The 19,591-nt window shown below is 48.2% G+C and overlaps 1 protein-coding gene across 1 annotated transcript; it reads left to right on the forward strand.

Annotated features, from left to right (window-relative positions):
- Positions 1 to 10,707, forward strand: Pigt (phosphatidylinositol glycan anchor biosynthesis class T). Its single transcript, XM_069989850.1, has 12 exons — positions 1 to 207; positions 336 to 513; positions 3,636 to 3,763; positions 4,070 to 4,170; positions 4,327 to 4,413; positions 4,906 to 4,993; positions 5,099 to 5,196; positions 5,289 to 5,454; positions 6,076 to 6,276; positions 9,082 to 9,247; positions 9,353 to 9,436; positions 10,064 to 10,707. The coding sequence occupies exons 1-12, from the start codon at positions 21 to 23 to the stop codon at positions 10,314 to 10,316; spliced, it is 1,737 nt and encodes a 578-aa protein (XP_069845951.1). The 5' UTR covers positions 1 to 20; the 3' UTR covers positions 10,317 to 10,707.
- The last annotated feature ends 8,884 nt before the right edge of the window (positions 10,708 to 19,591 follow it).

Raw genomic sequence — 19,591 nt, forward strand, 5'->3', positions numbered from 1 at the left:
AGGCGGAAGCAGCTGCGGCCATGGCGGCCGCCATGCCGCTCCGGCTACTGGTAGTACTGCTCCTGGGACCGGGCACCTGGGGTCGCGCGCAGCTCCCTCGCGACAGCCTGCGGGAGGAGCTTGTCATCACCCCGCTGCCCTCCGGGGACGTCGCCGCTACGTTCCAGTTCCGTACACGCTGGGATTCGGAGCTGCAGCGGGAAGGAGGTCTGACCCGAAAAACTTCCATGGCACCTGCTGGGGCGTGGGGGAGGGCCGGTCCGAGAGGCGGGGCGCGGTCGCCCAGTGGGGTCCCGTCCAGTGGGCGTCGCCACTCAGCTGCTCGCTCTCTCCAGTGTCTCATTACAGGCTCTTCCCCAAGGCCCTGGGGCAGCTGATCTCCAAATACTCTCTGAGGGAGCTGCACCTGTCATTCACGCAAGGCTTTTGGAGGACCCGGTACTGGGGGCCACCCTTTCTGCAGGCCCCTTCTGGTGCAGAGCTCTGGGTCTGGTTCCAAGACACTGTCACTGAGTGAGTGCCCACCGTCGGTCCTGTTGGGGGTCATAGGGGTGGGGATGTGTGGCGGGGCAGGGGTTGCCATTCTGCCACTGCCCTTGAGGGGTAGTGCTTCCGGTGGGCAGGGATGCTATGGGTCTACTGCTGGCTTTGGAAGTAAGACATGCTATTACCACAGAGTAGCTTTCTTTACTTTGTAAAGGGGACTTCCCTCCCCTAGTACTTTCAGATCTGAGTCTGAAATACACGTGTATTTCCCATCAGTGACAGATAAGCAATGATTAGTTCTTGTTTTGGATGTAAAGACATAATAGGCAAAATGGGTAACTTTTAAACAGATAAGTCCTTCATTAAAAAGTAAGTATCAGCTAAGTGCCAGTGGTTCACGCCTGTAATCCTAGCTACTAAGGAGGCTGAGATCTGAGGATCACTCTTCAAAGTCAGCCTGGACAGGAAAGTCCATGAGACTCTTATCTCCAATTAACCAACAGAAAACTAGGAGTGGTGCTGTAGCGCAAGCGGTAGAACTCTTGCCTTGAGCTGAAGAGCTCAGGGACGGGGCCCAGGCCCAGAGTTCAGGCCCACGACTGCAAAAAAAAAAAAAAAAAAAAAAAAAAAATCCATTACCAATATGATGTGTGGACTAGAATTGGCCTGCAGTAAGAGGGGCTTGAGACAGAATTTCACTATATTACCCAGGCTGGTCTCAAACTCAGTGACCCTCTTCCTCAATCTCCTGAGTGCCACTGTGTCCGGTTGTTTTCTTTTCCAGGCAGGGTTGCATTATGTAGCTCAGGCTGCTGGCCTTAAACTTGTTGGAATTCTCCCACTTAACCTCCTGCCTTTTTTTGTTGTTGTTGTTGTTATCTGTTTTGCTAGTATTGTCTCCCTTAGCTCACAGTTGCCCATGCTATAGAGCTGTTATTTTAAGTTCTAGTGCTTTTTAAGTTTTATGGGTTTTATTATTATAGAGAAAAAGTCTCTTGATATTTGAGAAAACAACACCTAATTTATTTACTTGCAGTGCTGAGGGTTGAATGTAGGGCCTCACAACGTATCAGGCAGGAGCTCTGCCAATGAGCTACATCTCCATCCCAGAAACACCTCATTTTAATTTGACATTTGCATAGGGTCATAGAATGGCTGTTTTTCCTTTGTTCAGTGAGATTTTTAGGTAGAGGGTTTCTGAAGGTAGAACCAGGAGTAACCCTCGTGCCCAGCATATTCAGAGGGCCCAATCTGGTTTTTTGCCAGTACACTCAGGGAAAAATCAGTGAGCTGATATCAGCTCCAAAATGTGGGACATTTTTCCTGGTATGGGAAGTACATAGGTAGCCCTGACTAGTCTTTGTCAAATTACTCACATTACTCACAACCTAGTTGAAGAGAAAAGGTACCTAGGACAAGATGCTGCTGCTACCTAGCGATCTTCCTTCAGGGACCTGGTGAGAGGCTTGGATATTCAGAACCGTGGCAGTGCAGGAGAGGGTATGTTCGAGGAGAGGAGGAAAGGTTTCCTGGAGGAGGAGCCTAAGACTAGAGCTGAAGGTTTAAGGTGGGCCAAGAAGAGTGAACAAGAAGAACCATCAGAACAATGATCCATGAGGACACAGGAACTTTAGCAGGCAATCAAGGAAGAAGGGGCTGAGCAGCATGAAACCAGAAAGTGGACTGAGCAAGGGCAATGGTGTTCTAACTCCATCATCCAGCCTAATTGTTAAGAATGCATCTCCTCATCTAAATCCCTGGCCACAAGTGAAACGCAAATCAAAACAATATCCAGATTCCATCACATTCTAGTAAGATTGGCTAGCATCAAGAATTCGAACAATAATAGTTGCTGGCAGGGATGCTGGGAAAAAGAACCCTATTATACTTTTGGTAGGAATATAAACTAGGATAACCATTCTGGAAGGCAGTTTGGCGATTCCTCAAAAAACTGTAGAACTACCTTACGATCCAGCAATACGACTCTTGGGCATCCACCCAGAGCCTTATAAGTCAGGATACAGTAAAGATACTTGCTCATCCAGTGGATGAGTGGATCAATAAAATATGGTACATATACACAATGGAATTTTACTCATCCATTAGAAAGAATAATGTTATGTCATTTGCAGGGAAATGGATGGGCTTAAAAAAGTGGGGGCTGGAAGTGGCGCTATGGCTTAAGTGGTAGAGTGCTCGCCTTGAAGTGAAGAGCTGAGGGACATTGCCCAGGCCCAGAGTTCAAGCCCCACAACTGACCAAAAATCAAAAACAAAATCAAAACTGTTTGGGCTGGGAAGGTGGCTCAGTGGTGGAGCACTTGCCTTGCATGCATGAGGCCCTGGGTTCGATTCCTCAGCATCACATAAGCAGAAAAAGCCAGAAGTGGCGCTGTGGCTCAAGTGGTAGAGTGCTAGCCTTGAGCTGAAGAGCTGAGGGACAGCGCCCAGGCCCAGAGCTCAGTCCCCATGACTGGCAAAAAAAAAAAAAAAAAAAAAAAGTGGGGGCTAGGAATGTGGCTTAGTGATAGATTGCTTGCCTAACATGCATGAAGCCCTGGTTTCGATTCCTCAGTACTACATAAACAGAAAAAGCCAGAAGTGGTGCTGTGGTTCAAGTGATAGAGTGCTAGCCTTGAGCACAAAGAGGCTCAGGAACAGTGTCTAGGCCCTGAGTTCAAGCCCTGGACCAGCAAAAAGAGGAGGAGAAGGAGGAAGAAGAAGAAAAAGCGAAGTAACTCTGAGACAAATGATGCACGTTTTCTCTCATATGTGGAAGCTAAAGTTAAAATACAAACATGTATGATAACATATACAGGGCTCTGTGCATTTACACACCAACTGACTAAAGGATGGTATCTTTTTTTTTTTTTTTTAAGGATGGTATCTTTAAGGGGGAATCCAAAGGTGTAACTCCTCTAAACAACTAATTACTTTTTTCAAAATAAATACCAAAGTGGAAACATGCTTTGGTGAGGAGGTAGAAGGGGAAGCACCTGGAGGGAGGGTGAGCAAATGTAGCATTAGAGCACCTGCCTAGCAAGTTGGAGGCTTCAGTACCCCTGCCCCTTCATGATATCTAACTGTGGGCTTTGTATGAGGAAACAGAGGTAGCCCCAGAACAGTGAGCGGGTTTGTGTCTCTATCCAGTGTGGACACATCTTGGAAGGAGCTCAGTAATGTCCTCTCAGGGATCTTCTGTGCCTCTCTCAACTTCATTGACTCGACCAACACAGTCACTCCCACTGCCTCCTTCAAACCCTTGGGGCTGGCCAATGGTGAGATAAGCCCCTGCAGCCTTTTCTTCTGCCTGGTACCTGCCCAAACCTTTGCCTCCTATTTCCACAGTTCCTTCTTATGCCTTGGCTAGGTCCTAAGCCCTGTACATCCACAGGGCTCAGGAAGGTTCCCCAAGACTGCTGACTCTGCATCGCCTTCTCCCCAAGGGGAGGGAGTCCCACCCCAAACTGGGTCTGTTTGGGTGGTGGTGCTAAAGTATGGGGAGCCAGAGGAGTATTTCTGGAGTGTAGCTACTGGGGGGGAGAGCCCTGAGGCCACCCTAGATTTACCTCTGTTTTCCACAGACACTGATCACTATTTCCTGCGCTATGCTGTGCTGCCACGGGAAGTTGTCTGCACCGAGAACCTCACTCCATGGAAGAAGCTCTTACCTTGTAGTTCCAAGGTGAGTGGGCTCAGTATAGGGTGGGAGTCCTAAAGAGGAGATGGAATTAACAGAAGCCTCTTCAACCTAGCAACCAGGATGTATTTAAGAGACTGCATCCCACGCCAGATGCTCCACACAGGGTGCTGACCCTTCATCTCTTCCTGCCTCTTCCAGGCAGGCCTCTCTGTGTTACTGAAGGCAGATCGCCTGTTCCACACCAGCTACCACTCCCAGGCCATACATATCCGCCCTATCTGTAGAGTAAGTCATGGGGAATGGAGATCTGGGGTAGGAGAGAAGGTGCAGGAGGTAAAGATTAGCTCAGGTGGAGTAGTAAGTGGCAGTTTTGATGCTGATTTTGTGGGATGTTGCCTGTGTATCAAGAAAATTGAGCCATTGCCTGGAGAGCACTCTATAAATCTGTGTCCCAGAGCACCACAAATTGGAATGGCAGCTATGGAAATGAAACTGCTGGCTCAATCACTGGCCAGCTGGCATGACCTTGAGTGAATCATTTCATTTCCATGGGCCTCCTCCCCTCATCTGTCCCAGGAGAATAATTGGAGAATCAGCTCCTGAGGTTGTTGGCATAGTTCATCAAACTGATGCACATAAAGCTGCCAGCCCAGGGTCTGGTCCAGAGTCAAATCCTCAGTAATGTCCAGAGCAAATGCATCCAAAGATGTGAAGATGAGGGACTGTATCCAGGCTGAGTCCTTGATGCCCTTCATGGATGCCTTCTGACTCTTGTAGGATGCACGCTGTACCAGCATCTCCTGGGAGCTGAGGCAGACCCTTTCAGTTGTATTTGACACTTTTATCACGGGGCAGGGGATGAAAGGTAAACTCCTTTGACAGCTCATCTCTATCTACCTGTCCCAGGCCTGCCCGACCCATGTCCAGGTCCATCCCCAGCCCTTGCTCAACCCTGTTCTTTGCTTCTCAGACTGGTCCCTTTTCCGAATGTTCTCCCGAACTCTCACAGAGCCCTGTCCCCTGGCTTCGGAGAGCCGAGTTTATGTGGATATCACTGGCTTCAACCAGGTACCAATGTGTCCAGCCCCATGCACACACCCTCTTTCCCAAAGCCACCTTGCTCCCCTGCTTGCTGCTTAAGCCTGCCCTTGTATTCTCAGAACAATGAGACTTTGGAGGTGAACCCACCCCCCACTACCACATACCAGGACGTCATCCTAGGAACCCGCAAGACCTATGCTGTCTATGACCTGTTTGACCCAACCATGGTCAATAATTCCCGAAACCTCAACCTCCAGTTCAAGTGGAAGCGACCTTCCGAGACTGGTAAGTGAAGGGGTGGGCCCTAGGCAGCTGGCTTCAGACATAGACTTACCTATGTCTTTGTTATAAGGTCCCAGGGTGTACTTAACACCCAGATCTCTGTAGTCATGGGATCTAGGTTCTAACCCTGCCTTTTCCAAGCTCTGTGACTAAAGTCCTAAGCCCATTGAGCCTTAAGTGTCCAGAACTGCAGCACAGTGGACTGAAGGAGGTATTTCATGTAAGATATGAAGTTTATTTATGTATTCATTGAATTAATGAGATATGTTTGAATTCCTACTATGCACCAGTCATAGGGTGGTGAAAAAGCCAGAAGACACAGTGTGACAAGAAACGGCGTGACAAGGGGAAGCATCAGTTAGTTGCTTGTATTTAGTATTGCCAGGGGAAGTGGTGGAGCACCTCATTTGGCTTGGGAGGCGGGTCAGTGCTGGGCCCATAAGCTCTTAATAGAAGTAATCCCCTTATCATTGCTTGTGGCTATGGAAAACAGGGATGGTTTGTCGCCCAGTTTGCTCAGGTCTAATGTGAAAGCTTTCTCCCAGCTACTCTCTGGCTTGGCACCCCGAACATGGTTCAGGGGCTTCTTTAAGAACAACTAAGGGTTGACTTCTCTCTATGCAGAGGTCCCGCCAGTTCCCTTCCTGCATGCTCAGCGATACGTGAGTGGCTATGGGCTGCAGAAGGGAGAGCTGAGCACACTGCTGTACAACACTCACCCTTACCGGGCCTTTCCCGTGCTGCTCCTGGATGCAGTGCCCTGGTACCTGCGGCTGTACGTGCACACCCTCACCATCACCTCCAAGGGCAAGGAGAACAAACCAAGTAAGGAGCTGAGTCCCACCCCAGACTCCTTAGCCCTCTCCCGTTCCTTCTCTCCAGTGTCCATAGGCTTTCACTTCTTAAGAGTCATTCCTGAACTATGTCTAAAAGCTTCCACAGGCATGAGTCATTTGAAAAGTGGGACAGGGGCCAGATTGAGAAGTAATTGACTGAAGTAAGAACAGTTAGGACACATGCTACTGACGCTTCTCAGGAGGACAGTGTCAGGAGAGCAGCTCGGTATTATGTTCACTGTCTCCTTCTCCCTGGACCCGTGGGCGTATCCTGTGTTTTATGATGCTAAGATAGAGAAAAACTTCGCCAAGAGAAACAGGTCATGGGAACTAAAAAGGTGGCAGGGATGAGATGGTGCTTTTTCATTTTCTTGGGTGGGTAAAGAGGTGCCATTTGGGAGATTTTGTTTGTTTGTTTGTTTGTTTTGGGTCCAGTCGTGGGGCCTGAACTCTGGGCCTGGGCGCTGTCCCTCAGCTCTTCAGCTCAAGGCTAGCCCTCTACCACTTAAGCCACAGTGCCACTTCCGGCTTTTTTCTTTTTGCTTATGTGGTGCTGAAGAATCGAACCCAGGCCCTCATGTATGCAAGGCAAGCGCTCTACCACTGAGCCACCTTCCCAGCCCCTTTTGGGAGATTTTTATTTTCTGTGATTTTTCTTCATATGAAGATTTGCTGAGAGCTTCCTATTAGGTGCCCAGCATAACACTAAACTTGTTTTTCTTTGGTGTGTGGATGCTGATAAGGAAGGACTTCTTAAAAAGGCTGTACCACCATATCCCAGGGGCTAAACTGAAAATTCCTTACATCTATTGTTTTCCCATACTTTCAAACCTCTAGTTAATGGTTTTACATATTTTCAGTCCTATTATTTGTACCATCTTCAAAATCTGTATTTCAAACATCCTACTTAGGTACTTTATATTTTTATGTTTGTTCAGTGTTTTACCTTTTATTTTGGAGAATTTTGAACATCTATACAAACAGAGTAAGTGAAGATACCTTCGGTAGTCTCTAGTCTCTTGTCACCTTTATTTTTTAACTTTGGTTTGTTTATTTGTTTATTTATTTTTGTCGGTCATATGGCTTGAACTTGGTCTGGGCACTATCCCTGATCTCTTCAGCTTAAGATGAATGCTCTACCACTTGAGCCACGGTGCCACTTCTGGTTTTCTGGTGGTTAATTGGAGATAAGAGTCTCATGGACTTTTCTGCCGAGGCTGGCTTTGAACCATGATCCTCAGATCTCAGCCTCCTCAGTAGCTAGGATTACAGGTGTGAGCTACCGGCACCCAGCTCAGTGCCTGGCTATTTTTTTTTAACTTTTTATTTAGTTAAAAAATTGTTTTTACCAGTTCTGGAGCTTGAACTTAGGACCTGGGCACTGTCTCTGAACTTCGTTTGCTCAAGGCTAGAACTCTATTACTTGAGCCACAGCTCTATTCCAAGTTTTTGGTAGTTCATTGGAAAATAAGAGTCTAGAGACTTTTCTGACTGGGATGATCCTGAAATCTCAGCCTCGAGTAGTTAGGATTACAAGCCTGAGCCACTGGCACTCAGCAACTTTTAAATTTATTTTTTACATTATCTTTAAGTAGTTGCGCAAAGGGGTTTCAGTTCAACCCCTGCCACTGGTGCCGGGCGACTCCTGTCACTTTTATTCATGGCCTCTTTCATTTTTCTCTCTCTACCCTCCTCCTTTCTGCTCTCCGTATTTCCCTTCTCTTTCTCTATCCCTCCTCTTTCTCTTTCCTGTATCTTCCCCTTCCATCTGTCTTCTCCTGTCCCTTCCTCCCCATCCCTTCTTTTCTCTTTTCTCCCCTGTTCTTATACAGGGGATTGAACCCAAGGCCTTTGCTAGGTACGTTTGCTATTCCAGAACTATATCCTCAGTCAGAAGTCTCTTTTAATCTATAACAGTTCAGTTCACATGCTTTTTTTTTTTAATGTGCTATTTTATTTGTTGAAGAAAATGGGTCATTTATTGCACAGAATGTTCTACTTTCTAGATTTGTCTTTGTGCTAGTGTTTAATATGTCCCTCATTCCCTTGTATTTCTTGTGTATTAGTGGCTAGATTTAGAAACTTGATTAGATTTATGTTCTTTATTTTTGGCAAGAATTCCCAAGTGATTCTGTGAACTTCATCTTGTGTCACATCAAACACTTGGTGACTGGTGCCCCAGTTTCAGCAATGTGAAGATCGATTAAGTAGCCTGCAGTGGTGTTTTGTTTTGTTTTGTTTTCTGTTCTGGGGTTTTGAACTCAGGGCTTTGTAATGCCAAGCAGGCACTCTTTCTGCCAAACCATGCCTCCAGTCCTGATTTTTGTTCATTTTCTAAATAGAGTCTCACTTCTTGCCAGGGCCTGCACATGAGTTTGATCCACCTGTGTTAGGCTTCCTTATAGCTAGGATGACAGGTATGCACTGTCATGTCAAGCTCATCATTGAGAAGGGGTCTTACAAATGTTTTTCTACCCAGGCTGCTCTTGAATTCTGATCCCAATGATCACATCCTGCCGAGTAGCTAGGATTACCAGTGTGAGCCACAAATCCCCAGCGTCTGTTGTATTCTTCACAAGTCTTTCTTTACCTGGGATTGCTGGTCCTGGGATTGCTGCCCTGGAAACATTCTCCCTTTTCTGAGACCCTGCTTCTTTCCCTAGCCAGCCCTGCCTCCTATTGTCCAAAGTCTCCCCTGGTAGACACCCAGGTTGTGGCCTCCAAGGAAAGTGGTAGGAAATATTGGTTGTCTAGCCACAGCAACAAAGTCTGGGTGGCCCTTACCTGCTTCCAGGTTACATCCACTACCAGCCCGCTCAGGATCGGCAACAGCCCCACCTCCTGGAGATGCTGATTCAGCTGCCAGCCAACTCAGTTACCAAGGTCTCTATCCAGTTTGAGCGAGCTCTGCTCAAGTGGACCGAGTACACTCCAGACCCCAACCACGGCTTCTATGTCAGGTGGGATCCACCCCCAGATGCCCTCACCCTCGTGACCCACTCAAATCTGTGCTTCTTGCCCTTTGGCTAGGAAGCCAGTGAAGAGCTTTGTTTGCTTCTCTGCAGCCCTTCGGTCCTCAGCGCCCTTGTGCCCAGCGTGGTGGCAGCCAAGCCTGTAGACTGGGAAGAGAGCCCTCTCTTCAACACCCTGTAAGTGTGAGCACACCCCACCTGCTGGGCATTACGCAGATGATTGGGCCTCTGCAGGGTAGGTTGATGGAGGTGTTACCTCTTCCAGTCCTAATAGAGCTCCTGGTGACCTATGAAATTTGTGGTGATTTGCTAAAATGATTCTGAAGTGCTTCTAGAATAAGTAGGTGAGAATCACAGTATTGATGGTCTAAATTTACTCATGGATCCTCTTAACAAATCATCACGGAGTACTTAGTACATTGTGGGGACTGCAGAGAACACCAGACATAGTGTGTCCCTGATCTCTCTGTGCTAACTGTCCAGATATCAAACTCTTGTGGAGGGAAGGTTGTGAGTAGTTGGGGATTGAACCAGTAGATTATTTAGGAAGGCTTCTTTGAGGACTGAGAAATAGGCAGCCAAGTGAAGGCTTCAGTTGGCCACAGCCCATTCTGTGGTCTGGCGTATGTGTGTATTGAGCTTTCCTGTGAGATGCCTTCCTTGAAAGGCTTCGAGGCTGGGAGAACTCTGGGAGCCCTTTGGAGCCCTTTGAGTGCAGCGTGGGTTCAGTGCAGCTGTACAGCGAGGTTGGGGTGATGGGGTGAGGCAGCCCCCATGCCTCACCACAGCCTCTCCACTCACCAGGTTCCCAGTCTCCGATGGTTCCAGCTACTTTGTGCGACTCTACACAGAGCCGCTGCTGGTGAACCTGCCCACACCAGACTTCAGCATGCCCTACAACGTGATCTGCCTCACATGCACTGTGGTGGCCGTGTGCTACGGCTCCTTCTACAACCTCCTCACCCGAACCTTCCACATTGAGGAACCCAGCACAGGTGGCCTGGCCAAGAAGCTAGCCAACGTCATCCGGCGTCTCCGTGGTGTCCCCCCTCTCTGAGACACTCCCTCTTCAGCAGCTGCAGCTGGACCCCTCCCTGTAGAGGGGCGGTGATGACTCCCAGGGCTCTTCTGTCCATGTTCTCTCCAGAGTTGGCTTTCCAACCAGCTACCCCTGGACCGGACAAGGCCTAGAGTTGTGTGGTCCAGCCTGGTAGTCATGAGCCACATGTATTTAAATTTAAATTAACTTAAAAGTGTATTTCCTCTGCTGGCCACACTCGAAGCACTCAGTAGCTGCTTTGGATAGCCCGGAAGGATATTCTCATCGCTGCACGAAGTTCTCTGGGGAGCACTGAGCTGGGTAACTGGGTGTGTGGAAGAGTTTGTATCACTGTGGTGGGTGAGATTTACTTGTGGAATAAAAAGTGGCTGTTGGGGCTGGGAAGGTGGCTCAGTGGTAGAGTGCTTGCCTTACATGCATGAGGCCCTGGGTTCAGTTCCTCAGCACCACATAAGAAGAAAAAGCCGGAAGTGGTGCTGTGGTTCAAGTGGTAGAGCGCTAGCCTTGAGCTGAAGAGCTGAGGGACAGCGCCCAGGCCCAGAGTTCAGGCCCCACGACCAACAAAAGAAAAAAAAAAAAAAGTTGCTGTTTTCCTGGTTCTTTGCCTCTTTCCATTGAAGTCTTGGAAGTTAGGGACGAGGGCCTGTTTGCTGGGTGCCCCTCTGTTATTTCTTCCTACCCCTGTTAGAAATCCCTTCTCCTCATCTCCTGCTGCCTTCTTGCCCCACCCTGCTCTGATCATAGTTCCCAGCACTCCCTGGGTTTGGCTGTAATCCTAATCCCTTACCTTGGAAGTGAATCCTGCTTTTGGAGGGCCCTGAAAACCAGTCCCCTTCCCCCAGGAGAAAAGGGAGAGGCAGACGTGGTTCTCTAATTGCAGTGTGTATCAGAATCACTTGGTCTCTACTGTGTGCTTGCATAAATAATGTGGCCTGGTCTTTGAATGTTTAACAGGCTCATCAGGAGCCTGGGTTGTGGGTGGTCTACCCACAGGACCACCCACAGGCTTCTAAGCCGGGCCTATGGATCAAACCTGTCCCTACCCACCTTCCCTGCTTATTATATAACCCCAGATTCCTGTGAAATTGGTCTTCAGGCAGGCCTCCCCCGCTTTCATCTTGTCTTTTCCTGGCATGCTTGGCATCAACTGTGTAAGCTAACGATGGCTCCCCTCCACCATGGCCTCCCTCCCCCCACCTGCCTGGCTCACTCTTACTTACAAAGCCAGGTGGGATGTTGTGTCCTCTAGGAAGTCCTCCCTGACACCCTGGGCTGTTGTAGGTGTCCCCTCTGCTCCCACAGCCCCTCTGCTCCCACAGCCCCTCTGCAACCCCCCCCCCCACACACACACACACTACTTTTGCATGCTCCTTATTACCTGGTGTCATGTACTTGCATTGACTTTGTGTTCCGACATGGGCTGTTTCATCAGGACCTGGCCCCGCTTCAGGATGTGCTGCCAGTGCCATCCACGGCATCAGCCGTTCTGCCTTAGGATCTGAGATCCAGGGTGGGAAGAGGGCAATGTGATATAAGGTTGGAAGTGGTGTCTTTGTGGCCCCTGTTTGGGTCACTAAGGCAGTTTCTATGAGCCCTCAGAGCTGAGAGGATGTGTGTGCATGCCTGTAGGTGAAAGATCGTGAGCGAAAGCAATGTGGTCAAGATGCTTTTCTGTGAGCATTCTCCCCAAGCAGTAAAGAACAGGCTGTGAGTGTGGCAAGAATGCAGTGGCTGGATAAGAGGGCTTGTCTAAGTCAGGTCCTGGATGGCTTTTATGCTCCCCAATTCCCCACTACCTCCCCTCCCCCACCACCTTAGCCCCTAGGAGCCACCTCTACTATCACGTCCTAGGTATCCACACACTCACAGTGCCTGTCTCTGTTCAGACCTCCTCTTTGATTTCTGCCAATGGCCTACTTGGCACCCACATTTGGGTAGCTATAGGCATCTCGGGGTTTAATGTCTCTAAAACTGAACTTCAGGCATTCTCCATCCCCACCGCAGCCACTCATCCTATCTTTCCATCGCCCTGAGCCCAAACCTTTGAGCATTCTTGACCCTTCTCTCCCACACCTTGAATGCGCCTTACCACCTCCTATCCGATTTTTAAATAGGTCTTCCCTGGCCCTACCTTGTTCCTAACTGTTCACAAACGGCTGCCTTTGCTGATTGTTTTCCTCTACAGCGCTTACCACCAAGGAACATACTGTGTACCTAAACTGTTAATTACTCCTCCTCCCTGAAACACAGCTCTGTGAGGGCAAGGATTTTTGCCTTTTGGAGCTGCAGTGTATGGAGCAGTCCCTGGCATGTGGTTTGCATTCCAGTAGCTGAAGACGGAATGTGAATGGTGCATGAGTTCACGCAGTAAGTTTGCTGCTAAGTAGGCCAGGCCACCAAACATGTAGGTTGTGAGCCCTGCAGTTCTTGGCTGTGTTGGTACTGGGGCAGTCTTTTATTCCTGCATCCAGGGCTAGGGTGCTTTTCTTTTTTTAATGCTCATGGAGATTTTACCAAGTGAAAGCCTGACCTGGGCCAGAACAGGGCTGGCACAAGGCAGTGGCCTTGGGAAAGGACCAGAGGAACAGGCTCAATTGCTCCTTGATGTGTCATGGGCTGGGTTGGGTTCCCCAGGTAGAATGTGGGTCCTGTCTTCATCCGGAGGCAGGGGGCCGGGAGGAGGGGGTGAGGCCTGCAGATTTGGTAGGCCATTTTGGGCTCCTGAGAGCCCCGGCTTCTTATAAGCAGTTCCACAGGTCAGACCAACAGCTCTTCTGGGAAGTTTTGGGTACACCAGCCTTGAGGCCTTCCCAGGCCAGTCCTGGAAGGATGAAAACATCGGTTCAGAACAGGGCCTCAGAGCAGGTAGGGTGACAACCAGATTTCAGTTGCAAATCCAGGACTGTGTGAGCCTCATCCTTAGCCGCTCTTTACTTTGGTGTCCATGGAGAGGATGGACAATTAGCTTCCCCCTTGATGGGCTTTTTGGTGTCCTGAAGCCAGAGCCATCAGGCTAGAATGTTCATCCTGTGGGCTCCTCATCTCTATCTCCTGGCCACAGTGACTTTCACCATCTCTGCCCACATCACCGTCTTCTGTGAACGCCACCTGGCCATCTCCACCTCTGCCGCCACCTGCACATTTCATTTTTGTTTTTGAGACAGGGTCTGGGTTCTATAATCCAGGCTGGCTTCCAGTTCTCCATCCTCCGGCACTGACCTCCAAAGTGCTGGGATTGTAAGTGTGCACCACCATACCTAGATTCCACCACACATTTAAATGGCCTACTTAGCATAACCCATAATGCTTTCTTCCTTACCTCCATATCACCAACCAACCATGGCTTGCCACCACGGCCCTCACCCACCATCGCCACCTTCGTAATATAGCACCAGCTCCCAGATGAATACCACCTGCTTCACCACCACCACCACCTCAACAGCCTTCTGCCTTCATGCATCCACCAACCTGTCACCATGGCTACTCTTCCTGTTTCTATAAGAGAACTCGCTGGGACGGGGGAGGCCTGCAAGACTGCTGGCATTGCCCTGACAACTACCCTACATAAAGCTTTTACACTCACGGGATGTCAAGTCACAGTATCAGTGGAGAGAGCCTTGGTAGGGCCTCGCTTAAGCAGCTGACACAGGCAGGGACCCCGTGATTTCTGGTGTGAGATTTGCTATGGGGTAAGGAAAGACAGAGTATCACGGGACCTTTTTTCATTAACTAGTATTTTTTCCTGAACATCTCTTCTATACTAAGCCCTGAGTTAGGTGTTTGCCATACCTTCTCCACATACAAAGCTCAGAGAAGTGTGTTCATTTTCCAAAACATAAGTTGGGGACTGTGTGGTAATCCAGACACAAGTTCAAAATCCTAACCTCTCAGCTTATTTGAGGGCTTTTCCTAAGCCCTGTCACACACACCAGACCACGCACATGTTACCGCTAGCTCTGGGATGCCAGTGGCTCGAGTTTCCAGGCTAGGGCTTCTGCCTGCAGCAGAGGGCAGAGCCCAATCCCCTGGGCTGAGGACATGAGCTCCGAGGAACTGGACTCCTTACCTGGGGGTGGGCCGGCGATCCTCAGCCTCATGGGATCGTGAACATGTCCCCAAGTCAACACCGCTGCCTCTTCTGGAATACCAACCTGCATTCAGCCTTGTCTACCACAGACTTGAGTCTGGGCAAGCTTGCATTGGTGAGTGACCCCTGGGCCTCAGTTTCCCTATTTGTACAAATGAATGAGGTGGACAACATGGGCCCTCAGGAAGAACAAAATATCTGTTCTCCGTTCTGTTATTGTTGGTTCCCATCCAGAGCCACCCAGCTTGTTGTTTTAACATCCCAGGAGAGAAAACAGCCCTTTGTGTGTTGGTTTATTTATTTAATTTAGAAATACTGAGCCTCTTGTTTTAAATGAATAGTCACGCTTATTTTAAAAGGGCCGAGCTTATACTGATAGTACAAGCCGGAGGCATGAACTGGGCCGCAGCTCTTACCTTCTTTCACTTTGCTCATGCTCAGTGTGAGCTTGGCCCTGTCCTTTCCTTCTTCCAATTAGTGTCCACATATTCTCTTTCATTTCCTGCTCACTGTGTAGGAGAGTTGTTATTGGAAGGACAAGCTCCTGGAAATGACTTTTAATTGTTTGGAGCCATCTCTGTTTTTATTGTTGTCAGTTTGGGTTTTATTTTGTATGGTTCTGGGGATTGAACTCAGTGCCTTGAGTTTGGTAGGCAAGTGCTCTACCACTTGAGCCATACCCTCATCCATTGGTTTTTAGCCCGTTTTTCATATAGCCTTACACTGTTGCCCTTAGATCATGATCTTCCTACCTATGTCTCCAAGGTGGCTGGGATCACAGGCCCGAACCACCACACTCAGCTCGTTTTTGAGACAGCATTTTGTTAACTTTTTCCTGGGGTGGCCTCAAACCTATCTCCATGACAGGACATATGTACCATGTCAACATTTCTGCCAGAACGCCTGAGCTAACAAGCAGGAAGTCCTACAAGCCAGAGGCTACTATGATTGGAGAAAGTCAAACAACATTGGAAGGCGGTGGTCAGGTGTTCCTGGGAAAGGGCCTTCTAAGGACATTTATTTATTTATTTTTGTGCTGGGGACTAAGCTAAGCATGGACGCCATCTCTGTGCGATACTCCAGCCCTCAGCTTACGATCCTAGGGCATGCTTTCTAGCCTCACTATTAACAACAAGATTTGGAAGGAATCACATGTATTCCTCCTCATGGAGGGCCCTAAACAGAGATGTGCCAGTCTCAGAGATTTTTGGTTGTGGTTTTTGCCTAATGGAATGAAACTCAATTAGATTCATAAAAACCCGAAGAGCTATAAGAACTATAGACATGAACTAAAAGAGCAAAGTCCGAAGAAAATGAAAGGAGGCTTTGGATCCTCCTATCCAGTTCTATAGAAACTGAAGAAGGGACATTGTGTGTGTGTGTGTGTGTGTGTGTGTGTGTGTGTGTGTGTGTGTGTGTGTGTGTGTGTGTGCACGTGTGTGTGTGCATGTGTGCATGTGCACACACACGCTAGGGCTTGACTCAGGGGCCTAGGCACTGTCCCTTAGCTTTTTGCTTAAGGATGGGGCTCTGTCATTTGAGCCATAGCCCCACTTCTGGCATTTTACTGGTTAGTTGGACAAAAAGAGTCTGAGTTTGTCTGTCTGGGCTAGTTTCAATCTAGGACCGTCAGGTCTAAGCCTTGTGAATAGCAAGGATTACAAGTGTGAGCCACAGCCACATGGCAGAAACATTCTATCATGAGACAATTCTGCTATGTGCACCTTTGTCCATAAATCTTTTTTTAAAATAAAAACTGCATTTTAGGAAATACAAACATTTTAACTTTTTTTCATTTTCCTAATCATAAAAGGAACTCAGGTAGCTGGGTGCCAGTGGCTCATGCCTATAATCCTAGCTACCACAGAGGCTGAGATCTGAGGATTACAGTTCAAAGCCAGCCCAGGCAAGAAAGTCCATGAGACTCTGATCTCCAATAAACCACCAGAAAACTGGAAGTGGCATTATGGCTCAAGTGGTAGAGTGCTAGCCTTAACTGAAGAGCTCAGAGACAGTGCCCAGGCCCAGAGTTCAAGCCCCACGACTGACCAAAAACAAAAACAAAAAAAAAAAACTTGGGTAATCAAATAAAGAAGTAATACATATATATATATACAAATACAATAACAACACTTTTTCTTTCCTCTATATTTTTTTTTCCTCTGGTGAATTCCTCCTTCCCCCCAAATAAGGTTGTTTTTGTTTTTTGTTTTTGGGGGTTTTTTTGTCGGTCATGGGGCCTGAACTCTGGGCCTGGGCGCTGTCCCTCAGCTCTTCAGCTCAAGCCTAGCACTCTACCGCTTGAGCGACAGCACCACACTTCCAGCTTTTTCTGCTTGTGTGGTGCTGAGGAATCGAACCCAGGGCCTTATGCATGCAAGGCAAGCACTCTACCACTGAGCTACCTCCCCAGCTCCCCAAATAAGTATTTTTTAATTAAGTGGAGCCACAAATAATTATTGTTTCTATAGGTGCTCTACCAAGTGCTAGGGATATAATATGGATGAGCCAGGTATCCCCTAATTCTTTCTGATTGACAGTCTAGCTGGGGAGGTCATTTATCAATTGATGATGAATAATACGCATCTAAATACAAATGGCAGAGATACAAAGATAAAAAGAGGACACTCGGGGGAGTGATTGGGTTATAATTTAGACCAGGGCTCAGGGACAACCTGTGAGAGGGTGTGAAGAAGTGAAGAAGCTCCCGAGTGGAGGAAGCTGGGCGGGGGCGGGGAGGAGGCTGCTGCTTTGTGGCAGGGCCAGCATGGGGGAAGGTGGCACAGGGATCTCAGGAGGGCCAGGCTGGCCCCAAGTGGTAAGGAAACCAGGTTCACCCAGTGTGCAAATAAAAGGAGCACAGAGTTCACATGGCAACCTGGAGAGTGGCACAGGCCCAAAGCAACGTTTGTTTCTTCAGAAACAGTGGGAGACTGACACCCCCGATACAGGTAAGCCAAGTCTTCAGCTATCTTGAAACAAAAGCTGCTGGCTACGAGGATTTGTGCAGGAGTTGTGTTTTCTCATTGGAGACAGCCATTCTTCTGCCTGTGTCCTGGTGCTCGGGGCCTGTCTGGGATCCTGCAAATGTCCTATCTGGAAGGCTCTGACTTTGAGGAGTTCTTGCATGCGTGGGTGAAGGCTTCTCCTTTCTGCCCTTCCAGCTCCATTTTGATAGGATTTTACACAGCGCATCTATTTTTATACTAATTTAACACAAGAAGCATCCACCGAAAAGGAAACATTACCCTAATATGTAACATTTGCAATGCTCTATGCAGTATGTAAAATGCTTTCATAACTGTTTTCCTCTTGGATCCACAGCTGCTGAGTGGCATGACATTAGGCCTTAGAACCGCCCCAGGTGCCCTCTGGGGAATAGAATTTCAGGTAGGGACCAGCAGTCAGCTCTGCAGGCAAACGTTTGCTCTTCCCTAACCACCTCATAGGAGAGGTCAAGGCTGTCCAGGTGAGCAATGTGACCCCGTCCCAAGCAGACGCTTTCAGTGTGGCACCTCTAACAAGTCCCAGGCATCAGAACATATGGCTCTGTGGGATCGAGGCTGTCCAATCGGAGGGGCTTTTCCGCCCCCGTGTGGTCAGACTGGGAATGACAGCTGCCCAAACTGCCTGGTGCACCAGATGTATCAGCTTCAGTCCACTGGCTAGGATGGTCATGGGCTGGCCCCTTCTTCTCTGGACCTCAGTTTCCCCGTATATGACAGGAGCCCCACACTTTCCATCCATGGGTGATTCATTGGCAATGACAAGGGATAGAATAAATGGGAAGAGGAACTTGGATCTGGGCCAGTGGTTGTGGGCTCAGGAGACAGGCATGGACAGGGTCTGAGTCCTCCCGTTCCTATGGGGGTCTGTAGAAAGGAGAGCTCCTGTGTTTACCCGTAGGTCAGATCCTAACTTCAGGGTCCAACAGTGAGTTACGGAGTGTTTTCCATTTCCACCGCAGCCCTCAACATTCTTTAGCCTCCAGTGCCACTCCCCACATTCCTAAGAAATGGGTGTTGACTTTATAAACAACCTCATTTCACCAGTCTAGGGAACTGGGACCCCAAACACTAATTTGTCAAACTTAGGCCCACTGAGAACCATGCAGACTTAACTATAGCAGTCCTTTGTACACCCCCAGCTGAGAGTTTGTAGCATGACATAGGAATTAAAATCCGCATGAGACTGAGTCTTGCTATGCAGCCCAGCTGTCCTGGAAGCCCCGGCCCTCCTGTCTCAGCCTCTCAAGTGATAGGGTTACAGGCATATGTCACCATACCTGGCTTCTCTCTGAGTTCCTCCTAGGAAATTAGGCAATTGTAACTCGAGGGACATTTTATAATACTAAAGAGTTTATCAGCCAGGCGCCGGTGGCTCATGCCTGTCATCCTAGCTAGATCTAAGGATCACGGTTCAAAGCCAGCCTGGGCAAGAAAGCCCATGAGACTCTTTTTTTTTTTTTTTTAATTTTATTTTATTTGAGAACATACTGTACAGAGGGGCTACAATTACATGGGCAGGATAATGCATACATTTCTTACCAAGCATTGCAGCCTCCTCCTTTGTTTACCCTTTACCTCCCTTCCCAGCCTCCCCTCTCCCCCCACCCAATTATACCCCCCTCCCCACACACACCGACATTGTAAAGTTGGTTTTGACATGACATTTTGTACTTCTCATTCTTGCAACAGGTCCACCTGAATCCTTAAACGACTTGTTTGTCCCCATCTCCTCCACATGTTATACTGACATCAAATATAGTGAAAGCGGGGGTTACACTGTGGAGGAGGGACATACAAAGCAACAAAGAAATAATCTTATAAATGCATTAGAAACACATGCATGAAAGAAACGAAAACATTAAAATACATATTTAAGGGTTCATTTTCCTAACATCACATTATCTGACCTTTTCCGCTTGACTCATACCTATACTAGATATTGCAAATAAGGGAAACCATGGGACCTATGCTTCTTTGGGCCTGGCTTACTTCACTTAATATAATTTTTTCCAAACCTTTCCATTTCCTAACAAATGGAGAAATGTCATTCTTTCTGATGGAGGCATAGAATTCCATTGTGTATATATACCACATTTTCTTGATCCATTCATCTACTGAGGGGCATATGGGTTGGTTCCATATCTTAGCTATGGTAAATAATGCTGCAATAAACATAG

Source organism: Dipodomys merriami, unplaced genomic scaffold (assembly GCF_024711535.1).
Source record: "Dipodomys merriami isolate MVZ:Mamm:240054 unplaced genomic scaffold, mDipMer1.0.p SCAF_39, whole genome shotgun sequence".
NCBI lineage: Eukaryota > Metazoa > Chordata > Mammalia > Rodentia > Heteromyidae > Dipodomys > Dipodomys merriami.

Bases quoted from the DNA above. Each gene is read 5' to 3' on its own strand.
- Pigt (XM_069989850.1), top strand. From the start codon at position 21: ATGGCGGCCGCCATGCCGCTCCGGCTACTGGTAGTACTGCTCCTGGGA. The intron at 208-335 runs GTCTGACCCGAA...CGCTCTCTCCAG, and splicing joins GGAGCTGCAGCGGGAAGGAG to TGTCTCATTACAGGCTCTTC. The intron at 4,171-4,326 runs GTGAGTGGGCTC...TGCCTCTTCCAG, and splicing joins TCTTACCTTGTAGTTCCAAG to GCAGGCCTCTCTGTGTTACT.